This window comes from Alligator sinensis, unplaced genomic scaffold (genome assembly GCF_000455745.1).
Source record: "Alligator sinensis unplaced genomic scaffold, ASM45574v1 scaffold1143_1, whole genome shotgun sequence".
In the NCBI taxonomy this organism is placed as follows: Eukaryota; Metazoa; Chordata; order Crocodylia; family Alligatoridae; genus Alligator; species Alligator sinensis.
Window position 1 is genome coordinate 429,231 of NW_005842947.1, and position 17,379 is coordinate 446,609.

General features: G+C 44.8%; 1 protein-coding gene across 2 annotated transcripts in view; it reads right to left on the reverse strand.

Annotated features, from left to right (window-relative positions):
- Window positions 1-17,379, reverse strand: part of SPIRE1 (spire type actin nucleation factor 1) — a 165,687-nt gene that overhangs the window by 64,766 nt on the left and 83,542 nt on the right. For both annotated transcript variants that reach the window (XM_025192598.1, XM_025192599.1), the window contains exon 3: window positions 12,744-12,869. In XM_025192598.1, the coding sequence (XP_025048383.1) occupies window positions 12,744-12,869 (126 nt within the window). The remainder of the gene's footprint in view (window positions 1-12,743; window positions 12,870-17,379) is intronic.

Consider the following 17,379-nt stretch of genomic DNA (forward strand, 5'->3'; position numbering starts at 1 on the left):
GAGTTCCTGCCAATTTGCAGTTTCCTTTGCAGGATGCATTTCTTCTTTGCAGCACAGAAATGCACGGTGCAAAGAGTTCCCGCTATTCGGATGCAAATTTGTGCCCCGTTATTGGCCAGTGCTAAATTATTCACACGTGGCGGCTAGTAATTGGCTCGCTGGCCGTTTAAAATTCCGCGCGACTTCCGCCCAAGTCGAAGAGCTTTGAGCACGCTGCAGAGTGCCTCTGAAGTTATCTGACTTGTGGCTGCCGATCGATAGACTGATCACCTATCGATCTTTCTTCCCGTCACCGAGCGCAACCCCGACGTACCCCTTTCCCCGCCGGCTTCGAATTGCGGACGGATTAACTGGCTTGGGCCCCGCCAGCTGGAACAACTCGTGTGGTTGTTCCGACGACCGGACCACCTGCGTCGTGATTGCAAGCGGCGTGAGTAAAGTTTTTTACAACCAATAAGTTGTGTCTGCCTCTCCATTCACCAGCCCGCCCTGACATACGAGCGTAACTCGAGTCGGCCCTGGCCGTCCGAGACAGTACCATTTATACTTACCCAAGGGACAAGAAACAAATAGCTAGAGGAAGCCTATTTTTCTTTGATAAGTGCATAGCTTAGTTAAGTTTAATTTTAGAGGGGGAAAAAAATCTTAAAAGGTCGCTCTGGCTAACCTTAAGACTTCAAACCCCACCACAGATTTCATTCACATGTTACAGAAAGGTCTTGATGCATTTGTACATTTGTAGGAAATCTGAACATTAAGCATTTCAACAGCTTTATTTTATAACCATTAAAGCACTTGACACTTTTTATATCCCTGTGGTCTGTCACACTGTTCCCTATTGATTTGTGTAAATAAATACATAGGTTTCTTTATATTTTTGCATTGTTTAAAGTAACCAGTTACTTTTTGAAAGTATCTTTCCTTTGCTCCAAGACAAATGGAAAATTATGTAATGCCCTTGTCTGCATAACAGCAAAAACTCAAACAAAATGGTCCCTAAAATTTACAAGTTCAAGCAGCTCTGCATAAACAGGACTAGATCCTGCCTACATCTTTCAGTCATTCGAAACTGTAAAATATCATCACCTCCAGTTTCTGTTTTCTATTGCTAGATACTCTATTAAGCATGGAAGTGATTCTGACCCTGATAAGTGGGGAACATAAAATATGCCATCTTGCACATCTGGAATAAGATGTAAAATGTCATTCATAAAACAGGCTGCTTCACAATGGTGACAAGAGATTTTACCTACCTAATTACTACATTTAAGTTGCGTGGGCCTGGGACTGCAGCAACTACTCCCTTGAGATTACCCCATTTAACTTAAGTGAGTTACCATTAAGAGTAAGGTTTCCAGAATCAGTCCTTAAAACATCTCTCTGGTTTTGGTACTTCTACAGGGATTTGAATTCCATATTCAATACTTGCTTTTTGAAGCTAGCAGGTACTTTGCATTCGTGTGGAGGGAGAAAGCAGATTAAGTACTTTGTTGTCCATTTATGAACACTCACTGATCACAACAACAATATACTGACAGGCTCCAAAATTAGCTGCTAGGTAGACGTTATTGGCTGTGATACCATAACTCATAGCAGGTATTTAAATGAATAAACATTTGGCAATATCTTCACATTTGTGGAGCATAACCTTAGCAATATTCTATAATATTTTTAAAAGTACATTGATACAATGCAAAAATACTGTTTGATCCTAAGTATGTATCTATGCATTTATTTTTGTAGATTGGTGATGTGAACAAAAAATGGTGCTCTTTGAATCTAAGTTTATAGAAGCAAAATAGCTGCTTGTTTCACACTGTTCATAAAAAAATGACAGTATGATTGCAAAGTTCTTACCAGTGTTGTTAATATTAGATTACATCTTGTTAAAGAGAAAAGAAAAAATCAGACCATTATCAGCAACCATAGCAACAGCTTACTAGGTAAGCCTGCAAACAAGCTAAAGCAGGGGTTGACAACTTACGGTCTCTGGGCCAGATCCAGCCTGTAGAGCCACTAGATTTGGTCCAGAGCAGGGGGGCTTCAGCATTATTTGGTTCTTTATATTTTTTCACATACACCAGTAGGAACATATTTTTCACAGAACAACCAGTCCCTCTTTGACCTCACTATCCTTGTATTCACGGAAAATTTACCTAAAACCCTTAAGAGACGAACTTGGAAACAAAAATTCATAACCTGGCTGGACACTAAGGCTAAGTACAGACATTCAAAAGTCCAAGCCTGAATTGATTCAATCTTTGCAGGTTACTGCAACCTGCGTAGATTAACCTGACAAGCAAGTGAATAGACATTCACTCTTGATTCTGGCAATGCAGCCACGTGCCTGCAGTGGCTCAGGCTAGAAGCTGGGGAGGTCCTAGGGTGAGCCCTCCCTTTCCTTCAGGCTGGAGGGAAGCTGAGCTGAAGGGAAGTGTGGCCAGGCCCCAGCAGGCTGAGTATAACTGGGGAGGGGTTTAAACTCCTACCCTGACTTGCAGGGACCCCAGCCAGGGTCTGCCCAGCTTTTCTCCCTGCTTGTGGCTCAGCATGACCCAGGACCCCCAGAAATCCCTTTCCAGCCAGGGGGCGATCCCACTGTGCCTTCCCCGCTGCTGGCGCCAGGGTTTCACTTGGGGCAGCTCAGGAGCAAAGGCCAGATTGTGGGGAGGGAGGGGAATGAAACAGCTCCAAGCCCAGGTGGGGACACACACAGAGGGATCGCGGCATCAGCTGGCTTCATCTTGGACATGAGCCTTGCTGAGCAGAGGTACCTAGGCTGTGGGGAGGGGGCGGAGAAGGGACTCAAGTGTATCCATGCTAGCCTGGGGCAGAGCTGAGCTGAACATGTAGCTGGGGGAGCAGCTCCTGCCTGGCAGCCCCTTCTACCTATTGGAGAGCAGCACCCAGGCCAGCCCCAGCCCCTGAAGCAGCGCGCACGGCATGGGCTCACCCCCTCAGCCCCAAGCGCTATTACCTGCATGCCCCCAGGCCACCAGGCACACACCGCTCACTCTTCCCCTACACAGCGGCACAGCACGGCCCTGTATACCAGGCACCAAGCATGGGATGCTATCCCTACAGCTTCCCTGCACCACCACCACCATCTGGTCACTGGGCAGCCGACTGCAGTTTGGTGCTGTGGGCGACATCTACCAATATGGCCAAGGTGGGCCTCCCTGATACTGGCAGCAAAGGCAGCAGCAACAACAGGGAAGCTGTGGGGATAGTGCCCTGCGCCTGGTACACAAGGCTGTGCTGCACCACTGCCAGGAGGGGAAAAGTGAGCAGTGCGCACCCAGCTTGGCACCCAGTGGCCTGGGAGACACGTATAATAACACTCGGGGCTGAGCAGGCGAGCCCGTGCCATGTGCACCGCTGTAGGGGCCAGGGCCAGCCTAGGTACCTCTGCAGAGGGTAGAAGAGGCTGCCAGGCAGGAGCTGCTGCCCTAGCTAGCATGGACACACTTGAGCCCCTTCCCTGACCCCCTCACGCCCCCAGCCTGAGTTCCTCTGCTTGGTGGGGCTCACATCCAGGATGAAGCCACTGCCACTGCGATTCCTCTGTGCACGTCCCCACCTGGGCTTGGGGTCATTTCATCCCCCTCCCTCCTCTGACCTGGCCTTTGCTCCTAGGCTGCCCCAAGCAAAATCCCGGTCCCGGTGGCTGGGAAGGCACAGTGGGATTGCCTCCCGGCTGGGAGGGGCTCTGAGGGTCCTGGGCTATGCTAAGCCATGAACAAGGGGGAAAAGCCAGCAAGACCCTGGTTTGGGTCCCTGTTGGTGGGAGAGGAGAGGCAGGGGGGTTTAATCTGCTGGCTGGGAAATTGGCTCCGTGGTTGGACCCAGAGGGTGGTAACTGATGGAAGTCAATCGTCATGGTGCTCTGTGACCAGTGGGGTCCCCCAAGGCTCTGTCCTTGGACCCATATTGTTCAATATCTTCATTAATGATGTGGACATTGGAGTCAGAAGCAGACTGGCCAGGTTTGCTGATGACAAACTTTGGGGCAAAGCATCCACACCAGAAGACAGGAGGGCGATCCAGGCTGACCTGGACAGGCTCAGCAAATGAGCGGACGAGAACCTGATGGTGTTTAACACTGAAAAATACAAGGTTTTCCACCTTGGGAGGAAAAACCTGCAGCATCCCTATAGGCTCGGCAGTGCTATGCTGGCTAGCACTATGGAAGAAAGAGACTTGGGGGTCATCACTGACCACAAGATGAACATGAGCCTGCAATGTGATGCTGAGGCTAGTAAAGTGACCAAAACGCTGGCTTGCATCCATAGATGCTTCTCAAGCAAATCCCGGGACGTCATTCTCCCCTTGTACTCGGCCTTGGTGAGGCCGCAGCTGGAGTACTGCGTCTAGTTTTGGGCTCCACAATTCAAAAAGGATGTGGAGAAGCTTGGGAGAGTCCAGAGAAAAGCCACGTGCCTGATCAGAGGTCAGAAAAAGAGACCTTACAACGACAGGCTGAGAGCCATGGGGCTCTGTAGCCTGGAAAAGCGCAGGCTCAGGGGTGATCTGATGGCCACCTATAAGTTTATCAGGGGTGACCACTGGTATCTGGGGGAACGTTTGTTCACCAGAGCGTCCCAAGGAATGACGAGGTTGAATGGTTTTAAAGTACTGCAAGACCGTTTCAGGCTGGACATAAGGAAGAATTTCTTTATTGTCCGAGCCCCCAAGAACTGGAACAGCCTGCCATCGGAGGTGGTTCAAGCACCTACAGTGAACACCTTCAAGAGTAAATTGGATGCGTATCTTGCTGGGATCCTATGACCCCAGCTGACTTCCTGCCCTTTGGGCAGGGGGCTGGACTTGATGATCTTCCGAGGTCCCTTCCAGCCCTAATGTCTATGAAATCTATGAAAATTCCCCTCTGCCTGAGCCTGCTGTCCCATGCCCCCATCCCTTCCACTCCAGTGGAGAAAAGTCTGGCAGGGGCTGCTCTGCCCCTTCCAGGCAGGCCAGGCTATGTCCCCAACACACCCACCCTCTTGTCAGCTAGCCATCACTGCTCCAGCTGGACAGCAGAGGCGTGGGGCCAATCCTGCTCTGCTCCAGCAGATGGCACAGCCCAGCCCAGGCCTGCAAAGCATGCTACGATGCTCGGGAACTGTGATTTAATTTAAATCAGGAAGGGGTCTGGGACACAAGTTCCATAAACTGGTTTAACCTAAATCAGTTAAGTCTCATACTACATTCAACCAGATTTATCTTAAACCAGTTTCTGCCATTTTGAAACTGGTTTATGTGCACTGAATTTATGTTCTGTTACAGATTTAAACCAGTTTCTGATCACTTAAACCAGTCTGTGTATAACTTCTGTCCCTAGCTTTAACACCAACCTCTTAATATCAAGTATGTTGTTACCTGAAGAAGGGTGTTTGTACCTGAAAGCTTGTAAAGAACAATTTTTCCAACTATTAAGCTGGTCTAATAAAAGATATCACATTTACCCAAAGAACCTTGTCTGCTTAAGCTCTTATTATCACTGACATTGGTTTTATGGTGCATAATAGGTTATATAACTTACCTGATTCCCAAATTCTTTCCACACAGAAAAAGTGAGAATAACCCTTTTGATAGGCCTTGTTCACCCAGTAATCAGCTTCTTTTCTTTTCCTAATTGTTTATCTGCTACCCCTGGGAATTTCTCTCTGCCCTCTTACAACCCTTTTTTACTGTGCTGTGCTGGCTTCTACTGCTCAGACCTAATGAGGAATGTCTTGCATTTGAAAGCTTGTCTAACTCTAACCCCAACTATGCAGTTGGTCCAATAAATGATATCACCCTAGAAATCCATACTTCTTGCATAATTCTTGCACCACCAAAGGTACAACGTAACTCTAACATCACCATAACTAGATCATTGAATTCACTGCCACAGGAAATCTTTGTGGCCAAGATTCAAAACAGAACTGGACGTTTAAAACTTATTGCAATTTATCTTGAAATTTATCTGGGCTTATGCCTCTGGGCTTGAGCTAATATTTAAATTTTAAAAATCTGGAAGAGGCCTATTGTGGCAAATTATCCCACATCTGCCTACTACACTTTCCTCAGAAGTATACACTGCTAGCTAGCAAGAGAGGCAGGATGATGGATTACATGCATCTCAGGTCTGATACACGATTGCAATTTTTATGTTCCTATGTTTGCATAAAAAAATATTCTATTACAAAATGAACAGCTGCTCCTAGCCCCTAAAAAAAGGAATGTTCACTTTATCTGATGCATTCTTTTCCTTAGACCTGCAATTATGTCTTTGGTCCAGTTCATACAAAGGAAATCCTATACCTTTTGATCTTGAAAACAATTAGTCTCCTGCATTGTTACTTTTAAGCACATTTTAATTAAAGCACATCTGTTAAGTTTTGTGTGTCATTAAGAAAAGTAATTTTATCTTAATAAAGCAGGTAGTTTTCATTTCATAAGAACAGATATGACTGTTCTGTTTCAGGGGGTGCATTTTCAGCTGGTAGTGAAAAAAAGATGACTACCTCCCATATGTGAATTTCTTATGCAGTTAAGACAAAGCTCCACTGCTCAGGTTGGAGAAAAACAGCAAGTGTCTCACCTCTCTTTCACCAACAGCCCTATGAGCCAGAGCAGCAGGCAAGGGAGTTATAGGAAGTCCTAGCCCATCTTGAGGCCAAAAAGCAGAAGGTGCCAGCCCCAATTGTGGACCAGACAAGCATTATTTCTCCTCAGAGCACCTGAAAGGAGAGGCGTGAGTAGCAAAAGGAGATGGGCAGCAAGGCCAACAAAATGACCAAAAAAAAAAAGGGAATAATTTACCAAGCTTGCCAGAAAGATTCTACTATTGTACAATGAAATTAAGGTTTTAGGAGACCTAATTTCTTTTAAGGGAGGTTGAGTTAATGAGGTTTATACTGAGAAGCTACCTTGTAGCTGCTACAGCTATTCCATGACATTTCTTTATACATACTCTCTCTTGCTTTTTGCTATAACAGTAGCTAGTATGCCACCTCACCCTTCCTGGCTTCATTCTATTCACCCCATTTATCACTCTCTTAGTGAACAGATATCTTTCTCTGGCTGTAGGTTATTTTTGTTGCTCGTCTCAGAACCTTTGTATAAAAAGGATACTATTAAAAAGGTGCAGCAGGGAACTATAAACATTTCAATTTGCACTCATTGTGATGACATATACAAATTTACTCATTGCTTCCTCAATTATGAGTATTACACTCACCCAAATTTCTTCTAATAAAACCTTTCTGTCACTACACATAATCCATTGATTATATAGAAGTGGCATCCATATGATAAATTGGAGAGGTATATAATTAATTTCAAAGGTGGGGAGATAAACACACTGATTACATGTCTTGGACTACCATCTTCCCACTGGTCCAGCCTCCAGGATTTTTGTAACATTCAAAACCCTGAGCAGGTTTCAAATGCACATCCTGTTTACAGGGGTGTACGTTGTAACCATGTTGGTCTAAGGATATAAACAGACATCTTATCTTTTTTTCTGATTTTTTTCTGATTTTCAAGTCTGGACTCTCTCCTCATCTATGTGCCTTGGAAACTTAGGTAAGATATATAATTTGTATAAGATGAAATGCCAAGGCCCCATCTACACATTACATTTAAGGCATAATTAGCCAGTTAATCACATCTTAAACTGTGATCCAGCTATAAATTCAACCAATTAATGAAGTGATAAAGCAAGCAATAAGCTACAAAATTATTCCACAAAGAACGTGTAATAACTTTGTAGCTTGCTCTTATGCCATTAACTGAGCGTGTGTCTAGGTGCTCCCTTATGGCTGGGAGCCCCATCAACTGAGGAGCTCCCAGGCACAGGGGTGCACCACCCGCTGTCAGCCCCGCAGCTGACAAGCACCACAGTGGCAGCAGTGTTCCTGGCAGTGTGCCTGCTGCCAGCCTCAGCAGCAGTGGAGCTCGCAGCAAGGGAAATGTTGTCCCCTAGGTGTGGGGCTTCCAGTGAAGGGGCAGCAGGGAGAACATTGACATTTTTGTGAGCCCCGTCGGCTCCCCACAGGAGTCAACTGTGATCCCGGGCTCTCCCTGCACTGGCGATAAGGCACAATGAGATCCAATGTGTGATCCCACAGTCGTACCTCCTCCCATGGAAATGTGGTATGGCAGGAGGCGCGATTATGTGGATTGGACATTAGATCTTACTGTGCCTTTATCTGCACAAGTAAAGGGGCCCCAAGAGATACGTGTGCACAGGTGAATGTGTGTGTTTTTAAAGAATTTAGGATATGGCCACACTGAGGGCACTTCTACATATACTCCAAGGGGGAGCGGGCAGGGTGCAACACTTCAATTACAGTGGCTCTGAGAGCTGCTCTAATCAAAATGCTGCAGCATCTCATGTATCAGCATCCCCATGCTTCAAAACAGCACCGGGGGCACTTGAACTAAAGCTCATTCGACGAGCTTTAGTTAAAAGCACCCACCACCTTTTTGAAGAGTAGAGATGCTGATATAAGAGACCAGGGAGGCTGCTAAAGCGCAGAGTCTGCTACAATGCACTGTAATTATAGCATGTCGGAGCAGCCTCTGCACTTGTGTACAGGCACTGTGAGATCTTGTGTTTGTTGAAAACAATGTGCGGGGAGTTTGCCACAAGAGCTTGTAACTTACACACTTTCCTGGCTGATGTGATCACCACAAATAAAGTTACCTTGGTGGAAAAGCATGTTAGAAAGCATATGATCAGTTTGATCATGTTAGCATGTTAGAAAGCATATGATCAGTCCAACAGAGTTTCCAGGCTGAAGGAAACTCCAAATCCCAAAGAGGCTATGGATCTCCAATAGGTTGACAGTCTATATTAGGGGTGCTCAACCTCCAGCCTGTGGGCCAAATGCAGTCCATGGAGCCACAGATATCTGGCCTGTGGGGATCTCCAGATAGAGAAATTTGGTGGCAGGAGAGAAGTAGCAATAAATATGGCCACCCTTCCCCACTGCCGAATTCCCAAACCCCAAGCCCCATGCAGCAGGTTTGGGCCATGCCACGCCCCCTCCCACCACCCCAAGCTGGATAGGACTGAGCCACACCCTGTTTCTGGGCTGGGGCCAACTCAAGCCCCCTTCCCCCACCACAGGGCCAAGCCAATCTACCTTCCCCTCCCTGAGGCTGGACCATACCCCCTCCCCACACGGGGCCGGGCCACACCCCCTCCCCCCATAGGGCTGGGTTGGGACTGGGCCATGCGCCTTTCCCCTCTGCCCTGCAGAGGGCTAGGCCATGACCCTGCTCCCTTGTCCCATGGGACAGGTTGGAGCTGAGCCACACTCCTTTTTCCCCCACAGGGTCATGTTAGAGCCAGGATGCCCCCTGCCTCCCTCAGTGCAGCCAGATGGGGCTCTGCTGCAACCACCCTGTGCTGGATTGGGACCACCATCCGGATCCAGCCCACTGACGGCCCAGGCAACACCCATGCAACTCACTGCCAAAAAAAAAGTTGAGCACTACTATCTAAATAACCCTTTTAAGAACATATGAATGATAAGGTTCAAGAATATTCAGCTTCTTTAGATGAAGTGTTATCACAGCTAATCAAATTTTTAAGGCAGTAATAGAAACTACTAGTACCTCAAGGTACCACTCCCTTGAGGGAAGATGAATAATCTACAACATCTCAGGTATGGATCTCAACAAGAACTATATTGCAACAGTTATATACTTTTCTTCAAGATTCATTCATAGAATCATTGAAAATTAGGGTTGAAAGGGACCTCAGGAAGTCATCTAGTTCAACACCATGCCCAAAGCAGGACCATCCCCAACTAGATCATCCCAGCCAAAGCTTTGTCTACCCACATCTTAAAAACTTCCAAGGATAGAGCTTCCACCACATCTCTGGGTAACATGTTCCAGTATTTTACTACCCTTCTAGTCAGAACATTTTTCCTAATATCCAAACTAAACTTCCCCTGCTGCAGTTTGAAACTGTTGCTCCTTGTTCTGTCATCTGTCACCACTGAGAACAGTCTAGCTCCATCCTCTTTCGAGCCACCCTTCAAGTAGCTGAAGACTGCTATTAAATCCACTCTCAGTCTCCCCTTCTCTAGACTAAATAAGCCCAGTTCCCTTAGTCTTTCCTCATAAGTCATGTCTCCCAGTCCCCTCAGCATTTTTGTTGCCCTCTGCTGGACTCTCCAATTTGTCCACATCTTCTCTGTAGTGGGGGCCCCACAGTACTCCAAGGCTAGGGACAGATATTCAAAAACCCTGAGCCTGAACTGATTTAATCTTTGCAGGTTAGTCTAACATGGCTAGGCTAAATCAGTTGGTAACTGTACAGACATCCCAGATATGCAGTTACATGCCAGCAGTGGCTCAGGCTAGAAGCTATGGGCGGGGGTGCTATAGCAGCCCTCCCTTCCCTTCCACATTGCTGAGATAAGGGGGGCGTGGCCAGGCTCCAGCAAGCCCTCTGATTAGCCCAGCAGGGAATTGATAACATAGTGTTTATCACCCCTAACTCATTGTTTATCACCCCATTAAGAAAACAACAGAGGGACATTACCAGTTACCTGCTGATTCTTTCTTTGTCCTATCTGTCACAGCATGGACTGTAGCCAGCATGCGGTCTGCTAGCTAATACACAGACACCTCTCAGGAAGGCAGAGGGGAGGGGGAAATTCCTGCTTAGCAGGGAGTGGCGAAGGGTGGGGGTAGCTGCCTGCAGTCTCTGCCAAAGCTGCAGTCAGGGAGCAGAGGGGAGGGACCAGCCCTGCTGTGAAGCAGAGAGCCCCACTCAGCCCAAAGAGCATGCTGGGATGCTGGGGGTGCCTGGTGCTGTAGTCTGGGAGCTGGCCTTGCCTGTGAAGACTGAGGTGAAGGCAGCATTGAGCACTTCAGCCTTTTCTGCATCCTCTGTCACAAGGTTGCCTCCCCCATTCAGGAAAGGACCCACACTTTCCCTGATTCTCCTCTTGCCAGCAACATACTTGCAGAAACCCTTCTTGTTACCCTTCATATCCCTTGCTAACTGCAACTCCAATTGTGCTTTGGCCTTCCTGACTGCATCCAAGCAATGCTCTTATACTCTTTCCTATCTATCTGTCCAAGTTTCTACTTCTATAAGCTTCCTTTTTGTAACGTAGTTTACTGAATAGCTCCCTGCTAAACCAAGCTGGTCTTCTGCCATACTTGCCAGTCTGCCTGCACATCGGGATGGTTGGTTCCTGCAGTCTCAGTAAGGCTTCCTTAAAGTACAGCCAGCTCTCCTGGGCTGCTCTTCCCCTCAGACTGGCTTCCCAGGGGATCCTGCCCATGAGTTCTCTGAGCGAGTCAAAGTCTGCTTTTTTTTAAGTCCAGGGTCCTTACTCTGCTCCTCAGGATCCTTAACTCAATCATCTTGTGGTCACTGCTGCCCAAGCTGCCATCTACTACTACATTCCCCACCAATTCTTCCCTGTTTGTGAGCAGCAGGTCAAGAAGAACATGGCCCTAGTTGTCCAGTCCAGCATTTACACCAGGAAGTTGTCCCCAGCACTCTCCAAAAACTTCCTGGATTGCCTGTGCATTGCCCTCCCAGCAGATGTCAGAGTAACTGAAGTCCCCCATGAGAACCAGGGTGTGTGACTGGGAAACTTCTGCTAGCTGTTTGAACAAAGCCTCATCCACCACTTCCTCCTCATCTGGTTGTCTATAGCAGGAATCCATTATAACATCACCCTTGTGCTCTCCCCATTAACTTTAACTCAGAGACTTTCAATAGGCCCATCTCCAGTTTCATACTCATGATCCTTCAGGAACCCTTTGCTAAAATGGTCCACAAAAACATTCAGTGCTCCTTGCAGGCAAGAGGACTTGCATGTAATGAAAAGGTTGGCAACCTATGGACCACTGAGGGTTGATCCAGGATGGGGAAAATCGGTGGCACAGAGATGTGCCTTGCCACCCATCCCTTCTGCAGCACTCCCCTACACTGTGCTGTGTCTATGCTTACCCTCGCTGTAGAGGGATTAGGAATCTGGAGTGAGGGAGGTGCAGATGTGATGGAGCAGATTAAGCACTGCACTAGATGCAGGTGTATATATAGACCAGAACAAAAATATGCAATCACTCCAAAAATACTTTTGGTCTCCCCCTACTCACTTAGCATCATGGATCAGAGTTAGGAACCTACTGAAATTGTGGCAGAAGTGCACTGCACAGTGGATCCTTTAAACTTACTCATTTTGGCGCGTACCCCCCTCACAATTGTCAGAGATCCTTGGTGCTGACCAGCCAGGAGGCAAAAACTGTGGTTCTAAATATGCCGCAGTTTTTGCCTCCAGGCTAATCAGCACCAAGCAGCAGGGCTGCTGGGGCCCCGTAGCCAAGGGCGGGAAGCAAAAACCATGGTGCATTTAAAACCATGTTTTTCACCTTCTGGTTGATCAGTAGCAAGCAGATGGACTACCAGGGCCCCTCTGACAATCAGGGGTGGGGAAGGAGGGGGCACACATCAAAAACAAATTAAGATTAAAGGTTTTGGTAGGTCCTTAATCGCAGTCAATCATGAATATACATTAACCTCGATCAGATAAGTATGATTAACAGTTACTGGATGCAAAAGAAAACTGAACTGTACAACTATCTTTCCAAACACTGTTAATAATTTCCTGAAGCAGTTGTCTATCACTGGTGGTTGGGAATAGAAAACATCTCACTTGGATCACTCACACAGTAACCAAAATAACAACACAGAATTCTAGCAGATTGCTTACCTCTTTTGCACTTTTAATTTTTGCTAGGAACGTGTACAATTCCATTGTTTCAGCAAACAATGCACGACATACTGCCTGATAGTGGTTTGGTGCCTCTGATCGTGTTGGTAGGTGGGCAGCACACAACTAGGGAGGAAAATAAAAATTGTTAAATACACAGAAATTGCTGCTTCTACTGTTACAGAGATGGGAACTTATGGAACACCATACACTAGTGTATTTAGGTCAATATATCGTTTTCATCTGCTGTTCATACGTTACATAATTCTGTAACATAAAATAGAAAACAGAACATACAACAGAATAATTACAGCATAAAATTATGATATATGAGGTATTTAATTTTAGGCAGCAGTTGGGATACACATCCTTACTCTTCTGCTACCTTTCTATTTGTATAGAAAGAATTCTCTGAAAGGAGCTCAGATAAGCAAATAAGGAAATTACTGATGGTCTCTGTTCAGTAGCAGAGGAACCCTTCATTAGTCCAATAGTAAGTTTGTCTATATTCTGTCTTTCCTCTGATAAACTTTCTAGGAGCAAGTATACTTGCATATTCAATCCCATAATCTATGAGTTATAAATCCAATTTATACTTTACTGACTGTGTAGAACAAACACAGGAACTATTAAAGCTAAATGTTTATATGATTTAGTGAAATGGCTGGCACTATGTTTCATTAGAACTGGTCAAATTCTGAGTATTTTACTACAACTAATTCTGTTCTATTTGCTCAGTGACTAAACATGTTCTCATCTGACTTGCCTTTTTCCAGTAAACTACAGTTAATGAATTTTAATCCTGTATAGCTTGGTTCTCCAGTATGCCACCAATAGGAATAAGAAAGCAGTATTATCAAAATAATTTAGAGCATCGCACCCTAAAACTGCATTCGAGCTTAGAATACAGGATGAAGCTTTGTTTTTGTTCAAGCCATACAAGATACTAACAATAAATCTATTCTTTACTTGTAAGTGTGTGAATTAGAGTCAATTTACATAAAATATTCAAGTAGTTAATGAAATCCAACACTGGCAAGTTCATAGATGGGGTAGATATAATTGTGACTCTTGAACATAAAGCGAGAGAGAATTGTTTGGGCTGTGATACTTTACAATGGAAAATTGAAAAGTTACATGCTGAAGGACTGATGCTTCTGAAAAATCAAACTATGACTCATGTTGTAAGGTTGCACCGTGCACAGAAAATGTGTTGGAATTAAAGCAATTTGGTTTAGCATAAACCAAAACAAACAGCCATCTTTATTGAGACCTATCATACCTAGTGGGTACTTCCAGGATGGCAATTACATAGGTGCTGTTACACACAGTTATGCTGCCAAATCTAGACATAAGGTACATCAAATAATGAAATGATATACCTAAATCTTAAACTTCATTTTTAAATCAGAACTTTAGCCTTGTAGTACTGAAGGTGTTTGAAAGCTGGAATATACTGACACAAAAATCAACAGTCAATGTATATTCAAAATCTCAAACAAAATGAATTTGACAGGGATGATAATCCCTCATCCCTCCCCAAATTTAGCATGATCTAACAGCTCTCAGCACAATTTTCTATCAAATTAACTTCCCAACTGAAACGGTGCAGCTGGACAGTAAGTTGGTTTAGTGATCCTGGCACTTGCCTTTTCTTCCCTTAACACTACAGTTCAAATTTATCCTAATGGAGTGAATGTTCAACCAGTTGACAGGGAATAATACAAGGGCTATTTGTTCTATTTTTAGGAAACCTACCAAAACGTACGTTAAGAAAAACCTGATGTAATGATGGAATAATTCAAATATTACTAGGTCATCAGAACGTTTCATAACTGAATCAGTAAACATGTTTATTTTCAATCATGATGCAGGCTTCTATTTTTTACTGAATCTTTTCAGAAAATAGGTTGACCCAATGCATTCAATTTTTGCTGAGATCACTAAGAAGATTAGAGTGTTTTCATCCACATTCAGAGTTCACAAAAAAACAGACATTATGTAAATATCAGAGCTTTGCCAGCTTCTTTCTCTGGATTCATTCTCTTCTCAATGACTAGGAAATAGTGCATGCCAAACCAACCCAGTGTTAACAGAAATCACTTAACAATCAGAGGAGACGAAACAAAATTTTTGGCTCTATTTGAATACATTCCATCAAGAGCTAAACCAAATTACAACAAATATTCACAACTGATTGATCTGTTGGAACTTAGCTGGATCCTGCACAGGCCTTTTGCAAATAAATACTTAAAATCTTTATCACAACATTCAGTTAGACTGGGATCGTATTTCAAAAGAGGGGGAAAAAAGTCATTCTACTTCTAATCATCTTCTGCAGTCTTTATATGAATGCACTATTTTTTTCTACAGAATAAAAGGAATTTTTTCCCATAGGACCCAAAGGCAGGTAAGTGAGTCTTAATGAGTGGGACATACTGTCCTAATCATGCCTAACCTTCCAGCCCCATGGGCTGAATCCTATGTGGGGCTAGTCTGCAGGTACGATCCCAAATGCAATCCCAAACCTGTGCACCTGGATCTGGCCACTTCTCCACCAGGGGGGAATCATCAAGTTGAAAGGACCAGAAGAGCACATCAAGGGACTCCCAGGGAAGTTACAGGTTCTCTGCTAGGTGAGCAGGAGCTCAGTGTTTGTTGCCTACTGAGATGCAGTAGGGATGGATTAGGAGACAGATTGAGAAGGTGAGATTCTTAGACAGGAGATGGTAAAGAAGGATAAAAGCAAAGTATCCATTTAGTTCAGAATCCTACATTTGACTATTAAATCTGAACTTAAATAACCAAAGCTCACAAAAGTAGCTTTAACGCCTTCTGAAAGCTTTAAGATTTCAAACTTTCCTGTGAACTACTGATTTTGCTTTTCCCAGACAGCTACTTCATTTCTACGGTTAGCATTCTTAGGCATTTTTACACGTGCAAGCGCCTGGCGCTGTGATGCTTACAGTTGTATAAGCGGTGAAACGTGTGTCAAAGAAAATGGTGGCGGCGGACTTTTGAACTAAAACACCTCGGAAGTGCTTTAGTTCAAAAGCGCACCGCTGCCATTTTCTCTGTGCTGTCGCGCATTTTGCCACTTACACAACTGCAAGCAGCGCAACGCGGTGCGCATCAGCTCCCATGCAGAGCAGACTCGATTAACTGAGTCTGCTCTGAAGCAGAGGATCTCCGGTACATCCCAGAACTAAAAGGTACATGTATAAATGCCCCTTATTTTTGTCCTTTGCACACATGTAACAGATTTTCCTCACTGCCCTTGTTTTCTGTGAAATTCTGATAAGGCTTTATATTTTTTGGGAGATTTTGAACAACATTCAAGATTTTGAGGCAGAATTTCTAATAACCTGCTATAGTTTTCATCACTATGAACCTAAAACCCTTATTATTACAGTTTAAACAAGATTAAAATTCATTATTTTATTATTTTTTAAATGGCATTACTAAAGCACATATTTTTACATAATGGATTAAATTCCCAATATAGAAAATTAAAAGCAACAATAAAGCTGACTATTATGAATGAATATTTTATAGCTTTTATAGCTCTTGTTTAAACAATGGTAAACTGAATTTAAGCAATGCAGAGATCCTTGACTGCAAGGTTGAATAAATGACATAGACAAACACCATCATGTCATCAATTTATTTTCAAACTGTCCACCTCCATTCTGTTTTCAAAAAGAAAAAAAAAGAAGACAGTCATTTGTCTTTGTCTAGGATGCTATAGTCAGAAATTGTCCTTGCTTTGAGCAGGGGTGGTTGGACTGAATGACGTCCTGAGGTACTTCCCAACCCTAATTTTCTATGATTATGGGGCTAGGGACAGAATTTACACAAACTGGGTTAAGTGATCAGAAACTGGTTTAAACATGTAACAGAACATAAGTCCAGTGCGCATAAACCAGTTGCAAAATGGCCAAAACTGGTTTAAGATAAACCTGGTTGAATGTAGTATCAGACTTAACTGATTTAGGCCAAACTGGTTTATGGAACTTCTGTCCCAGATCCCTTCCAGGTTTAAATTAAATCAGAGTCCCCCTACATCCCAGCATGCTTTTCAGCCCTGGGCTGGGCTGGGCTATGCTGTCTGCTCCACAGAGAAGGGCTGGTTGCACCCTTCTCCTCCATAGCCAGAGCACTATTACTGCTCCAGCTAGCTGAGAAGGGGGTGGGGCACTACAGTCAGGGTCTGCCTGCATCTGCCAGGCTCCCTTCTGCCCCCACCCCCTCAGTGCTCAAGCAGGGATCCCCGCCACTTCCCTCTCCCATGGCAGGGACCCCAGTGGCAGGAAATCCAGCCAGCATCTAGCCATGCCCCCCCACCATGCTAGCTAATGCTGAGAGGTGTCTGTGCATGTGTCTCAAATTTCACTGGAACAGAGGCAGACAGAACAGTGTCAGCTTAGGGCTTTCTGGACCTAACCAGGGCTGCAGCCAGGCTGTTGCTCCCTGAGCAAGAAACCAGTGCCTTGCAAATGCAAATGCACCCTGCAGTTAACAAGAGTTTGAAATTAATGAGAGACATGTTTTTGTTTGTAGGGCTTGATAGGCTGATAAGCTTTGTGTTCTGACAAGCTCCCTGCTGACTTGCTTCAGAACCGCCAAAGTGCAGGCA